Genomic DNA, 17,484 nt, shown 5'->3' with positions numbered 1-17,484 from the left:
ATAACTTTGGGACTCAAGAACAAATTAAGGCCCATTTTTTTTTTATGAATTTTCGTATTTATATATTAATGATGATAAGAACACAGAAACAAGACAGATCACTTTAAAGATTTTAGACTTAGAAATTGATTTATTTTTCTTTTAGAGAAGAATAATGATGTCTCACTCAAGAAATAGGTGAGAAGGTAAGTGATAAGTCATATGTTTGATCATCACTAGTTGCCTTGATAAGATTAAATTTAATTCTTTGCCCAAGAATCAAAGGAAGCTCTCATAAAGGGAGAAAACTCAAATTTTTATTCAAATCCGATCTATCTCAAAGTTACAAAATTTCTCTTACTTATAGGCTAGGATTTCCTTTAAATATCTCATTAGGAATTAATTCTCACTAAGAACTAAATTCCACTTACATTTATTTCCCACTAGGAATAAAAACTCCAATAAACAATATAATGGCTTAGGAAAGCATAAAAACTAACCCAAAACATATCATTAGTGATCTAAAATTATTACATGATAAATAAATACGAAAATTAGAAAATGAACCTTAATCAATTTTTTAGTCCAAAAACTATATAATCCATTCAAATAAACTTAAGCTCATAGTTACATCTTGAGTATAAACTCTTGGGCTCATTATTCTCTTCAAATTATTGTCTTTAATTTTATTGAATTTATCTTTAAGTTCTAAAAATGACACAATTCTTCGTTTGTGAACTTGTATCTCACTAAACTTTGGAATATCTTCTTAATTCTTTTTCGTTTTGCTTTAGACATTAGATCTTTCATTTACTTTAAAAGATACTTAAAGTAATTAGACCTTTTTAGCATCATGTCATTTATCTTTACTTACAAAAGATTCAAATAAAATTCATCTAATAATATAATATTAAAAAATATATAAAAAATTGTGGCTTTAGTATATTCTCTTTAAAAAAAATAATCTAATAAGTTTTTTCTATGCTAGTAAGTTTTAGCGTAATTTCAAGCTTAATTAACTAACAACTTGTTAAAAAAATATAAACCAAAGTTGCCACGCTACAGACATATTCAACGGTTACCAATCCCCATTGAAGACGCGTGGGGGAGGTTTGGATTGGGCTCCACCTATTTTCTTCGATCAGCTAGGAAAAGCTGGAAAAGGTCTTCATGGGGCTACCCATTTTTGTCTTGGCCTTCTTTGTCCATATTCCAGGTTTTATTAATTAATGCCCCCGACTAAACTCTTTTAATTCAAACTATTCCCGCTATCTCCTAAACCTTTCTCCATTTGATTTTGCTTCAGCATTTTTCTTTCACTCATACATGCATCTGATCATCAAGGGTATCTAGTTCAATTGGTTGCTTAAAATGTGTGAATTGTTGTAAATCTTGATATTTGTCTTGGATTTCCATAGATATCACAAAAAATACATAAATGTAAATCTTAGTATTTGTCATTGATTCCAATTGATAAGTTTATTCAAGGTCGAATAATTTTTTTATCAACAAATATTAATAGTTAGTTTTTGTTAGAATGCTAGTGAAAACGATTCAAATTGATGACTTCTTTCTTCTATCTTCCCTTTTCAACCACTAAACCAATCTTATATATCCCTCAAGGTTGGATAAGTCTCCTAATTCTTTTGAAAAAAATTCTATAAGAAATAAAGATTAAAATAAATATTCTCATATAGCATTTATGAGATATTGATCATGCATTCATCCTCACACCGTGATATAAACTTTGGTTGCAATTGAACACAGTCAAGCATGTAATTAAGCAGTTTATATAAAAAATTATGTTTCTAAGATTTAGATTCTTGTACTCATAATGCGTAGTTTTAGTGGTCATTAAGATTAAATTATATATAACAGTTGAGTAGCTTGTACAATTTTAGGAGCTTGAACTAGTAAAAATAGAACTTGTGACTTGTGAGGAGGAAGAAAATGAGGACACAAGATAATATTACATCTTGTGACAATTTCATCAAACAGCTGGCTTTTCCTACTTTAGATTTGTTAACATTATTTCTTGGGTGGTTTTCTGTATACTGTATAGAATAATATTTTGGAAAGAGGAGGAAACTTCTACATAAGTGGGCTGCACCAAAATGTGAAGATTGTAGATTTACTAAAATCGTGTAGAGTCAAAAAGAAGAGACAAAAAATATATTTGATGTGTAAAAGTATTACAACATGTCAAATGTGGATACCAACAAAATTGTGCCTATGAATCCAACGGGTGTGAAGTGTGAACACCAGTTTCAATGTACTACTCATCACACATCCTCCTTCAGTCTTCAAATACCCATCTCAACCTGCTGCTTCTGAAGCTGAGACTAAGGACGTTTTCTTTTAACTGGTACAAGTAGGACCATTCTCTTGCTCCATCTCAGGTGTCCTAGCTTCAGAGAGTGCACTCTTAAGTCTTAACCAAAATAAGGTGAGAACATTTTTTTTTCTTTAATCAGCAAAAAAGGTGAGAACATTATAGTTGGTTCATGCATTAACAGGCTTTTCCTGCATTGTGTTCATAACTTTTACACCATGCTCTACTATAATCATAGGTTTCTTTTCCTTAAGTTAATTATCGAGAGCATCATTTTTGTTAGTTGAATTTGGTCTCCTTTCTGTAGTTTGTAAGATGGGCATCTTTGTTGGATGTTTTCTGCTTTTAAGCATACTTTACTATCTTTGAACCTAAATCTGAGGTTTCTAGTGCAACATTAGGCTAATGCTGTATTGCTACACATTTCGATACTTGGTAATCGTTGAAACACTGTTGGTGTGTGATACTACTACCATTGATAAGAGATGTTGATAGTGGTTAATCAAGTTGTTTGTTTTGACTGTAGAATGAGTGCATCTGAGGTAACGGCTGAAGCAACAGTGGTACATGTTAATCTAAGGGACACACAGAGTATGCTTGAGGAAGGAGTGATTGCTTCTTTGGAGTTAAACAAGGTTGATTATGCAGTGGAAAGAAACAAATCACTGCGAGCCCGCTATTACTTTGGCATTATATTCTTGATAATGAATCTTGTTGCCTGGTTTTTCCGTGACTATGGCCAGAGTGTTCTACTACCATTTATTCATTGTAAGTCAATTTTCTATCCATTTCCATTTTCCAGTCTCAGAGGCCACCAGAATTATTGCATGGCACACTCATTTTTCAAGTTTTTCAGTTTGAATTTCAGACTCAGTTGTCACAGCATAATCTAACTTCATTCTTTTTTATTATAAAAAGAAAATTGGTGAGAATTTGTAATAGGTAACTTTACTCCTTTGGAACTGCGTATGAGTTTGGCCTCATACTTATTTTCATGTTGACTTACTTGAATAGTAAGTGTTAAACAAAATAAATTAATTCTTATGATGTATCAATTTCTCATCATGAGATCATGTACAAATCACATTATTTTTCTTTGTACCCTACAGCAGACATTTTCAATTTACAGTTCAGTAATGAATAGTATATTTAGAGGGACTAGACAATCAGATATGAGACTACACAAAACAAAGTAACTGCTGGTTTGGATTATATATTGATGCTGAAACATTTTCTCAAAAAATAGACCAATTTTGCATGTTTACAGACTTTTAGGTCATCAAGTGGTTTAGACCATTTGACTCATATTCTCTGGTTTGCTTATATGCTTCATTAGAATAAACCCATATGCCATTCCATGGCACACAAATATAGATCTTCATTAAAATGATTAATGCCTATATTCAGTTAAGCACAAGAAGCTAGAATTTATTATATTGACAAATATCATGCCATACAGCTTGGAGTGTGAAGGAATTTGGATTTCTTGTCAATGATAATCTGGAAATTTGTTACTCATTCTAGTTATTGATACTGTTCTGATTTCTACAGATATCAAAGTTTGTGGAAATGAAGGAGATGATTGTTTTCATTCATTGGGAGTTCTTCGTGTGAGTTTGGGATGCTATGTATCTTTCACTTATCAAAATTTATGCTTCATGATGAATCATTACACACACACAGCCGCATGCACGTGCGTGCGCGCACACACACACAATTGTGTATGTATACATGCATACATAAATACATATTGGTTATGACACTTATTTTTAGAAAAAAAGTGTTAAGTACACCATGAGTGTTATTTGAACTGAACATGGACCACATTCCTCCAAATCTTACTTATTGCAACTCTTGGCATCTGATCCTCTTTGTTATTGTAAGTTGTGAGGAGTTGCATTTGATTCCAGAGAATTTTTTTTATCCATATTCTCTATATGACCAATAGAATTACAGATTAATAAGAACTATCTTCCTTGACGATGAAGTCAGATATTTTTCTTAGTTATGTTTCTCACTACAGTCAAAACAAGAAAATTATGTGAACATCAAAATTTGTGGCATTCTGGCTGGTGGGAAGTGAAGTCTGTTTTATTGCTTGTATCAATGGCACTCCCATTCTTCTTCCCTTCAGAACTTGTTCAAATATATGGTAAGTTTGTTTTTTTTCTTCATAATTTTGAAAACGACGCAGTACTAATAATAGTCATATTGATGAAACAAGTACTTCTAGGCGCAATGCATTCGGATATTAGTTATAGTTGGTCATTTGTATTTTACAAATGGTTCTTATATAACAATTTGGGTTAGAGAAAAGAAGTTCTTGTAACAATCATTAATATGAAAAAAGTCAATCTTCCAACCATTTTATCAGGAAATTGTACTATTTTCTAAGTAGTGCTACTCTTATTTTTCATTCATTGAAAATAAAAATCCATTCTTTCTTTGCAATTTCTTGAATATCATTGAATAAGAACAATAATACACCTTTGATCTTGCAGGTGAGATTGCTCGTATTGGTGCAGGGTAAGCTTCACATCCTTCACTCTTTTTTTTTTTGTTTTGGATTATGGTCAATATCTTTTATACTTGGTATCAAGTATTGGATTGCGTACTTTCATACGATGAATCTAAGAGATGTGTCCTTTAAGAGACATCGATACATGGTATCTGCTTTATTTTTCTCTTTGCAGATTGTTAGTTACATGCATGTTGTGGTTCATATTTTACACAGAATATTTCTTCTTTTACAACTTGTGAGTGTCATCCATTTTATCACTTGGTGGAATAAGTACTGGACTCCAGATGAAGAAAGGAAGCAGAGGTACACATTATTTCTGCAATAATTCATAGATAAACCTAAAGTCAAATTTTACATCTTGTTCTGAGGATGAAGGGAACATACTTGACTTCTGAATCAGAATTGTGTACAGGTTATTTGGTGTTTGATAAATAGACTAAAGACTTAGCTTTTACATAATTTAAGGGATCCTGCATTGGATGGCTCAAGACTTCAATGTCATATGAAAATATCCATCATGATTTATATTATTTGCTATATAGGATGCACATCATTTGTTTTTGTAATGTTTATTACATGTGGACATTAACTTTGTTTATCATCTAAGAATAGTATGACTAGACACTGTACGGAGATTAGAAAAACAAATTTATAATATATAATTAATCTGAAAGACAAACATAAAACAAATTTAAAATATGCTTAAATTTCAATTGATCAAGTTCATATCCTAAGCTCACTAAGGATTTCAATGAATCCCGTAAGCCATGTTACTGATAGTAAGAAATTCAAGGATGTTGGTGCGAATAATGAATAAAAAATTATTGTTGTCCTACTACTACTTAGAAGATCACATCTCTTAAATGGTTTCCTGGTCATATTACTTTATAAGATATGCCCAATCAAGAATGAATAATTTAAAGCTTATGAGTCATAAAATATAGGCCAGTAGTTTACTTTCTGGAGGGAGGAATAAAACTGTAAAGCAGAGATAATCTGTAATGATGTGTTTGTCATTATATAAAATTTAAGACCATTTTGTTAGGCCAATAACCTTAATAACAATGTATGTATGTTGATACATTAGCATGTTATTGTGTTGGCACAGGTGCTCCCTTGGACTTTTTTTGTCAACGATGTTTTATGTTGCCTCTATATCTGGAATTGTCTATCTGTACACATCATATGCCTCAAGAACTTCATGTTCTCTCAATATATTTTTCATCACATGGACAGTAATTCTACTTGCAGCAATGATGGTTATATCCTTAAATTCAAAGGTACACTGCTTTGATTACTTGTTGCAGCTAGTGGTGTTTTTAATAGTTTACAGTGACAGGATAAAACTGACTTTTCATGTTCTTATTTTCCTTCTTTATCCTTGAGATGATATAATTTAATGTAGAATATCTCAAGGTTAAACATCACTTTTTGTCTCTTAACCTTGCCCTCATTCAGTAAATCATAATGTTGGTCTTTCAAAGTTATAAAAATCTTCAGTCTTCACATTAGTCTTTAAAAAAATTTGATTACCAAATAAGTCTCTTAAAACAACTTAATGTTCTCTGTAAATTTTGTCACCAAATTTATCCCTCAAAAGTCTAAAAGGTTACAATATTTATCCTTATAGAAGGCAGGACTGGTGTCTCAAAAGGACTCTTCAAACAACTAATTTGGTGACAAATCTTTGGAAGACTAATATGATGTTGCTTTAGATAAACTAGCATAGTAACTAAAACTATTGAAGGAATAATATGATACCGCACGTAACATTGGAGTATCAAATTATAGAAGGGTTTATTCTGTTCTATTTAAATTTTTGGGCCTAATTTGTCCAAAACCAATTAAATTAATCCCATTTACTTTATAAAAAATTCTAACAAATTTTTTGACATGGCATTCCATATGGGAACAAACGCTCAATTAGCATTGTTTGAAACTATTATCTCTGGCCAAATTACCTCAACACGATTCTATAATAGTATTGTTTGCTACTGCACAAAGGCCGGAATGGCTAGAAATCTTAATTTTACTAGCAATTTAGTACAGTAAGTAACTAACCGTTCACATTCAACATATATTATTAAGTTATCCTAATATTTTAATTTCCAATAAAACAATTAAAATCTATGTTTTGTTATTTAAATGTTTAATTATTACAGGTTAATAGAGGTCTTTTATCTTCAGGAATTATGGCTTCTTACGTTGTTTTCCTTTGTTGGAATGCAATCAGAAGGTCAGGATTCTCTAACCCATAAATCTCTATAACGGTTCTTTGGTTAATTTTAGACACCATATCACTTTTATATATTAGTTCTGACTTCTGAGGGTCTCTTGCAATGTTTTGAGGTCGTAGTTTTACCCTTGGATGTTGGCAGTTGGGGCAGCTTCTTGAACAAGGAAGAGAAATGGGGGGTGGGGGGGGGGGGGGGGGGGGGGGGGGGGCGCAAGTATCTTGAATCACTTAAAAGCTGGTCTTCTTTATTTTTTCTTGAAAATCTAGTTAATAAAATTTAGAAAATTACCCTTTTGTGTATCAAGTGGTGCCACATATTACATATATATTTTTGGATGAAAATAGAATGAAATTCTCTTTTTACATGCAATGTAATTCACTCACCTGTACCTGATGCCACAATTACTACTTAGTTTTTCCTAAAGATACAATTTCAATTCACCAAAAAAAAAAGAAGATACAATTTCAATTATAGTCTATTGGATTTTATATGTGCTCACTTGATTCAGTGTCTACTTCAAATCATATATATTATTTTGAAATTTCTTCTATAGATGGTATACTTATAGATCTCCACATCATGGAGTTTCAGTGAACCTGCCACCATAAGATGTGAGACAAAGAATCAAGAAAAAGGAAACAGTAGCTGGATAACTATCCTTGTAAGTTTTTCACACTATGTTAAATTTGAAAATCCTTTGTTTACTTCTTCAACACTTCTCTAGAGTTCAAAATTTTTCCTTCAGTCTTCTATTGGTAATTATTGAGGTTTAAAATAGGAGATTTTCTGTTAGCGTTGGCTGAAGGGCTCAATGTTTATTTAGACTGGTATTTGTCTTAAATCTATGATGTGAAGTTACTATATTGTGTCTTTTTTCTTGCAAGCGAAGTAGTATGGGATGAACATTTTGTAAAAATTCTTAGTAATTAATTAAGGATAGAGGAAAGTTACTTAGATAGGATCTGACAAAGTGATGAGATATCATATCTAGCCTAGTGTGTCATTCATTTTTAATTTTGGCAAAACAATACTTCAATTTGATACTAAATCCATATTTAATGCAGTGTTTTAATAAAAGCAAGAACCACCTACAAAGATAAAGTATGAAGTAGTATTCAACTACAAAAAGTACATAGAAGTAGATGTATAGCGATTTTAACTGATCATGTTTACAGTGATTGGCGTATACTTAAGCATATGCTGTCTAGGTTTCCTGCAAGTTTTACCGATGCCACTGTTAAATTCATTGAGTAGGCCCTCTGTATTCATTTTGTTGACTCTGCAATCTGCAATATCATTGGATTTTTTTTTGTGTGTGTGTGAGAGAGAGAGAGAGAGTGCGCATGTGCGCGTGACTGCGAATTAGTATTAAAATACACAATAATCTGATACTGTGGATGTTTCTTTACATGAATGCTTTACTCATCCTGTTATTTTGTGTAATGCACTGTTTTCTTCACAGGGCTTCCTTATTGCCATATTTGCAATCGTGATGGCAGCCTTTTCCACAGGCATTGATTCGAAGTGCTTTCAGGTGAATCATTCTTCTGAGTCTTAACCATTAAATCCAGAAAGATTCCTTGTTGCTTCAAAATCCCATTCTTAAGGTTCTAAAGCTGAATTCTTTGATCTAACAAGACGCCTCAATCATGCTGCAAGTTGCAGTAAAATTTTATTTTAGAAGTCAAGGGAAAATGGTTCCCTCCATAAGATTACCAAAAAGTTAGATCATACTCCATGAATTTCTCAATATCCAAACTAGAATTATTTAATTTTAATCTAAGCTACGTCCTTATTGTGACAGATAGAAAATGATCAGTGATGATAAAATCGTAAAAATGATGTTTGTCTCCTACATATTGAAGTAAATGTTTTGGTCCTTTCCAGTTTTCAAAAAACAAAGTTGAACATGAAGATGATATTCCTTACAGTTATGGATTTTTTCATATGGTATTCTCCCTGGGGGCAATGTACTTTGCAATGTTGTTCATCAGCTGGGATCTGAATAGCTCCGCCAGAAAGTAAGGAATCTAATACATCATAATCAGTGCTTTATATATGATGATATTTTGCATTTTATATGCTCTTCACTTCTTATATGAATCATGCACACATCAAACTACCAGGTGGAGCATTGATGTTGGCTGGATAAGTACATGGGTAAAAGTTATCAATGAGTGGTTTGCAGCAACAATTTATAGTAAGTGAATGACTATTACTTGCATGGAAAAAGTGTTATCCAAATTTTCAATAGTTTCAACCATAATCTTGCTCATATTAATAAGAGAAACGTTATCCTTGAGATGTACACATAAACATCAAAACATGATAGTAATAACTAGTATAGTGGATTCCCAAAGTGAAGTATAACTAGGCAGTTTGATAAATTCATATATTAATAGATTTCATTTTTTATTTTATTTAAACAGTATGGATGCTGATTTCCCCAGTTGTGAGACATAACAGAGTCATGGATAATGATGGAACTGTGCAGGAGACAGCTGATTCGGTTATGGCATGATTGACAAAGGCAAAATCATCAACATTCTTTAAAAAAATAAAATCTTTGCTATTAAATTTTTTTCTATTCCTTAAAAGTCAATAATGAAAAAAAATGATAAAAATGCTTTGGGTGGCAGGACCTAACTGAAATATATTATCAAAGCTAGTAGCATTGGTTCTCAAATCCCACTTTGTGCTTATATCCTAGGTATTTAAATACAAATCATGCTTAGTAAGGTACAATCTGATGTAATACAAGCTGGGATCGGTTTAGCTGTAGTAGACCACAAACTAATGGTTGGGTTGGTAGCAATTTTTAAGTGCTTGTTGATCTTATTTTTTAAAATTTAAATCAGCAATAAAGTTCCCTTCATTTTGGACAACGTATAAACATGGGATTAGGGTGGCAGGGTCCATTAGATAAGAAAAGAATTAAACAAAATAGGCAAGTCAATTTCCCGGGAACGTTTTTGATGCATCGGGCTTACTAATTATAGTACAAATTTGGAAAAGTAACGTATACTTAACTCCTAGAATTTTGTTAAAAAAAGTTGCCAACTTCTGATAGAAATTCTTGTAAAATTAAAATGACAAAAATTAGTTACATGCTTTGCATAAAAGTAAGTTACAAAAAATTTACTTCAATATATATATATATATATATATATATATATATATATAAATAAAACAGTTGAATCCTTAAAAGAATTGGGGAAAACAGAATTGTTCGAATAATATTTCAAAATCTTCGTTTCCGTATTGTTTAAATTTTTAATTACTTAGAGGACATTGAACCATTCTTAAAGAATGTTAAGGAGCATGTGCGAAAAAAATAGGAGCATGTGCGAAAAAAATAGGAGCATATGAGAAAACACTTGAAAGAAGAAAAAATTGAACGGTTACTTTAATCCATTCCATATCTAAAAAATGCAACCAAACATAAAATCGGCTCATCTAATTTGCTCAAGGCACAACTAATCTGTTATAGTATTAACAACTTCATTATCACCCATGTCTCAACCACTCCAACACACACACTGCATTCCTTACTATATAAAACCAAGAGTTGAATTCCATTTCACTCAATCCAAATTACCATTCTATTCTCCTTAACCCTTGACCGAAAACAAATTAAGCACAAAACATGTCTTTGGGATCATCGGCTACTGTTTTCGGTGTTGCAATGTTGCTTGCCTTTGCACTTATGACAATGCCAATGTGCATGGCAGACACAGAACCCATAAATATAGTTGAGTTGTACATGCATGACATTCTTGGTGGCAGTAACCCAACAGCACGCCCGGTGACAGGGTTACTAGGCAGCATATACAGTGGCCAAGTGCCATTTGCCACCCCAGTAGGATTCAACACCCCACAAGGTGGAATTCCCATCCCCAATGCCAATGGTGCCATTCCTAAAGTGAATGGTGTCACTGGAATTCCATTAGGCACCGGTTTGGCCGGCACCACCTTTGCACCAAACAACAACAACCAAAACAATGCACAGTTAGAGATAGGGCCTGATGGGTTGGGGCTTGGTTTTGGCACAATCACTGTGATTGATGATGTGTTGACCTCTCAAATTGAGTTGGGGTCACAAGTAGTTGGGAAGGCTCAAGGGGTGTATGTAGCAAGTTCTTCAGATGGGACTAGGCAGATGATGGCATTCACAGCGCTTTTCGAAGAAGGCGAGTATGGTGATAGCTTGAACTTCTATGGCTTGTACAAGATAGGAAGCAGCATGTCACAGTTGTCTGTTTTAGGGGGCACAGGGAAGTTCAAGAATGCAAAGGGGTTTGCTGAGCTGAGACCTCTTATCCCACCAGGGCAAGTCTCCACTGATGGTGCTGAGACACTGCTCAGGATCACTGTCCATTTGAACTACTAAACTGTGGTTGTGTGGATGAATGCATGTGTGAAGGCAACTGGGTTCTGTTATGTTCTGTTTGATTACAGATATGATTTTATGAGATGATTAATTGGTCTTGAATTTTTCTCTTAGATTTTTCTCAGTTTGGTTGCTGGATGTATTTTAATTAAGTCTTAGTTGTAATCCCACGAAAAACCTTTTGGTGAGTTGATTCTTTTGAATTTGACAACTTGGACTAGGTTGGTTAACGGTGGATCAATGGATTGATATATTGGACAAATTGATGATCACTATTCTTACCTTTTATATTTTTGCTATTTCTTAAAAGATTTTAGCCTTAAGCTCAGTTAATCTTCATTGCCTAAAAGGCAAAATATATCAAATGCAATAAACAGATTTGAAAAAAAAAATTGCTTAGGAACAACAGACAATACTTTTTCTTTATACATTATTTTCTTCAAAGCTAGTACTATTGCTCTACATTTGACTCACTTTGTCATTTAACAAATATCATTATGCACAAATTTGTTTTCTTCAAAGCTAGTACCATTGCCTAAATGTCACAAATATCACTGTGACATTAAAGTTTAAAATGCAAGTTAGTCAAGTTTTAGGTAGGTTATAATAATCAAACTTTGTCATTGTCTACTATGCTGATCTTCTTTTGCCTGACCATGTATATAACTATATATATTTAGTTGGTATCATTTTCTTGTACTTTCTAAAGTTACTTAACTTCATATTTTTATGTCAACAATTAAGATTAGATACCTCATGTATAACATTGTACATGTGTCATATGACTATGGTGACCACTTCACTTTATCATTTTTAGCTTTAGATCACATTCTTTTTCCACGGTCAATGGTTGGAACATGAGATATGCCATGGTTTTTACTCGTAGGCAATAAGCGTGGCATATTTATATCAGGTCACATTTTAAAAATTGTTCATTGAAAATAGAGTATAGGGCTTTTTTACTATTAGGGGATTTTTTTTCTCAAAATTATTAGATGGGGACACATTTTGAATAAATATCCGGTCAAGGATAAATCGTAAAGGGAGACGATTTTGAATGCAGAAGTCATAATAATTAGTTCTACGACTTCTAAATAATTCATGTATTCTCTTGCACCAATGTTTATGACTTTTGTGAGAATTTTTTTTTAAGAAATTCAAAAGTCATAGACCTATTTACAATTTCTGTGCATAAAGTTGTGATTCCATTTACGATTTATCCCTAAACGGTTATTTTTTCAAAATCTACCCCTATTTGGTAATTGTTCTTACCAGGTTTGGTAGAACCTTTTTCACGGTGATGATCCTTCGTGAGCTCCTCCACGAACACAGTTTTAAAATCAAATCAAAAGAAAAGTATAGTTTTAAAAACTTTTTCTTCACAAGGATCGTATCATAATTTTCTGTTAAAACCAATATTGAATCAATCACTCGAACATAATATCCTTTTTGTCAAAGGGCATCAATTTGAAATATCTTTGAAACTTAGCAAATTGATAAAGAATGCAATAGAGAGAGATGAAAGTTAAAGAGAAGATAGACAACAAGATTTATATTGGTTCACTCTCTATTTCTAGAGAAACTATTCCAATTATCTAATTCAACCCGAATTAAATTTTAACTATGCAATGTGATTTTTACAAGCAATCACAAACAATTTTAAATTCTACCTAGAAAATGAAACTTAGGCACCCAACCCTAGGGTCCTTTGTGAATCTAAGCCTAAGAGAAACCGACTCTTAGCTTCAAACTAGAAACACCTATTCTAACATGCTGTAAAGACTCTTGCACATGCAGTAACAATATGTAAAATCATATGAGATAGAGCCAAGGAGAGATACAACCTTTACATTCAACTGCAAGAACAAAAGGCTTGATTGAATAAACTTCTTTTGATCTCAAATGTGTTTACAACTCACTTTTCCTTTGAAAGCTTCAAGAAACGAAAATTGAAGATTTGAGTTGTAAAAGATCATTCAAAGCTCGTTGTTGAAAGTGAGAACACAAGTTGGGTATATATAGAGAAAACAATTATAATCACCTATAATCGATTAAATTGGCAATGTAATCGATTATCTCCAGAGAGTAATTGATTAGATTATCTTTTTAATTGATTAAAGTGTTCTTCCCCAAACTTGGAAAACATTCAAGAACAATGTAATTGATTACAATCTTGATTTAATTGATTAAAGTGTTTTTGATCACTTCTGTGAACATTTTCAAGAACTATGTTATCGATTACTATATCCTCATAATCAATTAAACCAGAGACCCATGAAAACATACATGGTCTCAAAAGAACTGAGTAATCGATTACGAATATATGGTAATTGATGAAACCAGAACTATGATCTCTCTGCAAGTTTCTCAAAGATTTTTGTAATCAATTATAGACAATGGTAATCGATTGGAACAAATAGTTATATAGCATTGAAGATGTTTCTTACCTTATAAACTGTCTTCCTACTTATATATGATAATGCATGATGTGCATACAAACAAATTAAGAATAAAAAGGAACAACCAATACAAATGTCACTCAATAAGGAGTTGGGCATGTAAAAGTCAAAACTCTTCATAGCTTATCTTCATGTTGCTCCCCCTATTTCTAACAATCTCCCTTTTTTGGCTTGGTGATGCCAAACTTTATTGCCATTGAGTGCATTTGGAGATGCTTGAGAGTAGAGACTTCTCGTGAGACACCACCTAAAATTTACTAAACACTATAGCTAAGAGAAGTGTCAAATCATGTCATATCATCATCATAGTAGAGTGGTCGAATGAATGAATGAATAGGAATGTATGTATGTGTCAATGCAATGACAATGCAATTTTTTCTCCCCCTTTTGGCATAACAAGGCCAAAAGGTCACAAACAACATAAAGATAAAGCAAACAACATAAAATGTGAACAAGGGAAAGAATAGTTGACATTTCATTCATATTAAAACATTACAACCATCATTAAAAAAAGTACAACTATCACAAAAACATAACAACTGACCAGAGAAACAAGATTAACAACAAACAAAACAGAAATGACAATGAAACAACGGAAACAAACACTAAAACACAACTAAGCATCATCCTCATTATGGTTAAGAAGGTTGCTAAGGCTGAGCCTAGTTTCTAAGTTTTCCAGCCTAGAATTAATATTCTCTAAGGAACTATGAACTTCGTCTAAGTGCTCTTGATAGAGGTGAAGCACGACATCCATCTTCTGAATCATGAGGGATTCAAAAAGACTCCATTGAGGTGCAGGCTCATGTTGAGCTTCAGCTTTATCATCTTCTTCCATTTCTTCAATGTTTCCAGCAACAAGCTTTCTAGCCATTATCCATTCATGATCAACATACCTCATACCAAGCTTCTTGAGATGCCTTTCAGTTATCTCACTAGAGGCTTTAGTGTAATCTACAATCTCATTAGAAAAATCAACCTTAAAATAATCAATGAATCTAGAGGCAAACACAACATATGGAAACTTATAGTTCATAAATCAATGACATTTGAGCATGATGTCTTCAATCAGCACTACCTAATTCATCTGAATTCCTGATTTCAGACCATAGACAATTTGCAGATCATCATTGGTTACCTAATCATGATTGCTTGACCTTGGTGTGAGAATGTAAGTGATGAGGTAAACCAGCATCCTATCTTCAACAGTTAATCCACCAACTCTAAGGCAATTTCTCAATCTCCTTGTAGGATCAAGAAGCATTCCTTTGTAGTTTTGCATCTTGTGGTAGCCATTTGCAGTTTCATCAAACTTGTGGACTCCACCCATGTCCAGACCAACAACTTCCTTCCACACAACAACATGTATGAACATATCTACTCCATTAATAGTAGAGAAAATATTACCTTCAAGGTCAGCACGAGTACATGTGTAGAATACCTTGACTAGTTCTGGATAGAACGTCCCCTTCATTTGCACTAGCTGATGTAGCTCCATGTCGAGTTTGTAGGCCTTTGATCTTCTTCATCAATGGAGTTCTTTGCTTCTTGAAGATCAATGGCAACAAAATGGAGAAGGAGGAAAGGTGATCGGAGACGCCACTTCAAGGTGAAGATGAGTTAAGAACAAGCTCACCACCGTAGTGAATTTCAGCTATGGTTCAATCCACTAATCCAAGATCAAGTTCAAGATTCTCCACTACGTGTGCTTAGGTGTCATGAGGCATGTAAAGCATGAAGTACATGCACAAAGTGTGATTATATGATGTAGCAATGGGGTGTAGGAAGCAAATGCTCACCTCCCCCTTAGGTTGGTTTGAAATTTAATTGGATTGGACTTCTCCCAATTCAATTAAATTTCTCTCCCAAGACACACATCAAACAGTGGACTTAATGCATATGAAATTACAAAATTACCCATAATACAAAAACTAGTCTAGGTGCTCTAAAATACAAGGGCTGAAAATCCTACATTACTAGGGTACCCTCCCTACACTATGGAGCCCTAAATATAAGACACAAAAACAATGAAACCCTAATCTAATATGCACAAAGATAAGTGGACTCATACTTAGCCCATGGGCCCAAAATCTACCCTAAGGCCCATGAGAACCCTATCTCCTAGTCATGGCTCTGATGATGGGTCCCTTCCTTGGGAGGATTGCATCATCCCCTCCCTCTTGAAGAAGATTTGTCCTCAAATCTACAGACCCCTCATCATCTGAATCAACTACACCTGCAAAAGGAACAAAATCAGTAATGTTAAAGGTGTTGCTAACTCCATACTCCTCTAGGAGGTCAAGTGTATAAGCATTGTTGTTGATCCTCTCCAAGACCTAAAAAGGGCTACCACCTCTGGGGCTAAGTTTGGACTTTCTCTTTAGTAGGAAATCTATCCTTCCTAAGATGAAGCCAAACCCACTTCCGTTCATTAAGCATTAACTCCTTCCTTCCTCTATTGCCTTTAGTTGCATACACCTTTATTTGATTCTCTATTTGGTTCCTAACCCTCTCATGTAATTTCTTCACAAACTCTTACCTAGAGATACCCCTTATATATAAAACAAGTGTCGAGTGGAAGGGGAATTAGGTCCAAAGGTGTCAGAGGATTGAACCCATAGACAACCTCAAAAGGTGACTGCCTGGTAGTTCTATGAACCCCCATGTTATAAGCAAACTCCACATGAGAAAGGTACTCATCCCAAGACTTGTGATTGCCTTTTAGGAAAACCTTTAAGAATGTGGATAGAGATCTATTCACTACCTCTGTCTACCTATCAGTTTGTGGGTGACAAGTGGTGGAGAATAGGAGCTTAGTTCCTAGCTTAGCCCATAAAGTTTTCCAAAAATGGTTAAGGAACTTAGCATCTCTATCAGACACAATAGTCTTAGGCAAACCGTGAAGCCTTACAACTTTTCTAAAGAAGAGTCTTGAGATGTGACTAGCATTATCTACCTTGTGACATGGTATGAAATGTGCCATCTTGCTAAACCTATCCACCACTACAAAGATAGAGTCTACACCCCTCTGAGTCCTAGGAAACCCAAGGACAAAGTCCATACTAATATCTACCCAGGGTACATATGGAATGGGTAAGGGTGTGTATAGCCCATGAGACATCACCCTAGACTTGGCTTGTAAACAAGCCACACACCTAGTGCAATAACCATGGACATTTTTTTTCATATGGGGCCAAAAGAATTTTTCCTTGAGGAAGACAAGAAGAGTCTTATCAATTCCAAAATGCCCCATTAGCCCACCCTCATGGCTCTCTTTGACCAACAACTTTCTAATGGATCCTTGGGGTATACAAAGCCTTCAGTCCTTGAACAAATACCCCTTAGCAATGTAGAATCCATCTTGGGCCTTATGCCCACAGCTAGCATAAATGGGAGAGAAGTACTCATAAGAAACATACAATTCCCTTATGTTATCAAATCCTATAATTTGAGCTCCAAGAGAAGAAAACAATGTATGTTTCCTAGAAAGAGCATCTGCAACCACATTGGTCTTTCCTTTTTTATGCTTGATAAGATATAGAAATTGCTCTAGGAACTCTACCCAT

The 17,484-nt window shown here is 33.7% G+C and overlaps 2 protein-coding genes across 3 annotated transcripts; both read left to right on the top strand.

The window, feature by feature from the left end:
* Positions 1–2,077: 2,077 nt before the first annotated feature.
* Positions 2,078–9,941, top strand: LOC114402831 (probable serine incorporator). Of its 2 annotated transcripts, none has more exons than XR_003664531.1 (13): positions 2,078–2,425; positions 2,838–3,079; positions 3,863–3,939; positions 4,304–4,463; positions 4,813–4,837; positions 5,046–5,135; positions 5,941–6,112; positions 6,995–7,068; positions 7,661–7,730; positions 8,532–8,603; positions 9,001–9,090; positions 9,196–9,269; positions 9,499–9,566. XR_003664531.1 is itself a non-coding variant. In XM_028365518.1 (13 exons), the coding sequence occupies exons 2-13, from the start codon at positions 2,839–2,841 to the stop codon at positions 9,588–9,590; spliced, it is 1,281 nt and encodes a 426-aa protein (XP_028221319.1). In that variant the 5' UTR covers positions 2,105–2,425; position 2,838; the 3' UTR covers positions 9,591–9,941. The 2 variants fall into 2 exon arrangements, 1 of the variants encoding a protein (XP_028221319.1); XM_028365518.1 differs by having other exon boundaries at positions 2,105–2,425; positions 8,957–9,090; positions 9,499–9,941.
* A 553-nt stretch (positions 9,942–10,494) lies between these two features.
* Positions 10,495–11,734, top strand: LOC114402658 (dirigent protein 16-like). Its single transcript, XM_028365310.1, has one exon. It carries the CDS (start codon positions 10,716–10,718, stop codon positions 11,457–11,459), a length of 744 nt encoding a protein of 247 aa, XP_028221111.1. The 5' UTR covers positions 10,495–10,715; the 3' UTR covers positions 11,460–11,734.
* The last annotated feature ends 5,750 nt before the right edge of the window (positions 11,735–17,484 follow it).

This window comes from Glycine soja, chromosome 20 (genome assembly GCF_004193775.1).
Source record: "Glycine soja cultivar W05 chromosome 20, ASM419377v2, whole genome shotgun sequence".
In the NCBI taxonomy this organism is placed as follows: Eukaryota; Viridiplantae; Streptophyta; class Magnoliopsida; order Fabales; family Fabaceae; genus Glycine; species Glycine soja.
The sequence above is the reverse complement of the archived record's forward strand: the minus strand, read 5'-3'. Positions and strand labels throughout refer to the sequence as shown.

What these genes read in the sequence shown, in the direction of transcription:
- LOC114402831 (XM_028365518.1), top strand. Translation starts at nt 2,839, where the DNA reads ATGAGTGCATCTGAGGTAACGGCTGAAGCAACAGTGGTACATGTTAAT. An exon ending in GATGAAGAAAGGAAGCAGAG is followed by an intron (nt 5,136 to 5,940) that starts GTACACATTATT and finishes GTGTTGGCACAG; the next exon opens with GTGCTCCCTTGGACTTTTTT. An exon ending in CTGAATAGCTCCGCCAGAAA is followed by an intron (nt 9,091 to 9,195) that starts GTAAGGAATCTA and finishes TCAAACTACCAG; the next exon opens with GTGGAGCATTGATGTTGGCT.
- LOC114402658 (XM_028365310.1), top strand. Translation starts at nt 10,716, where the DNA reads ATGTCTTTGGGATCATCGGCTACTGTTTTCGGTGTTGCAATGTTGCTT.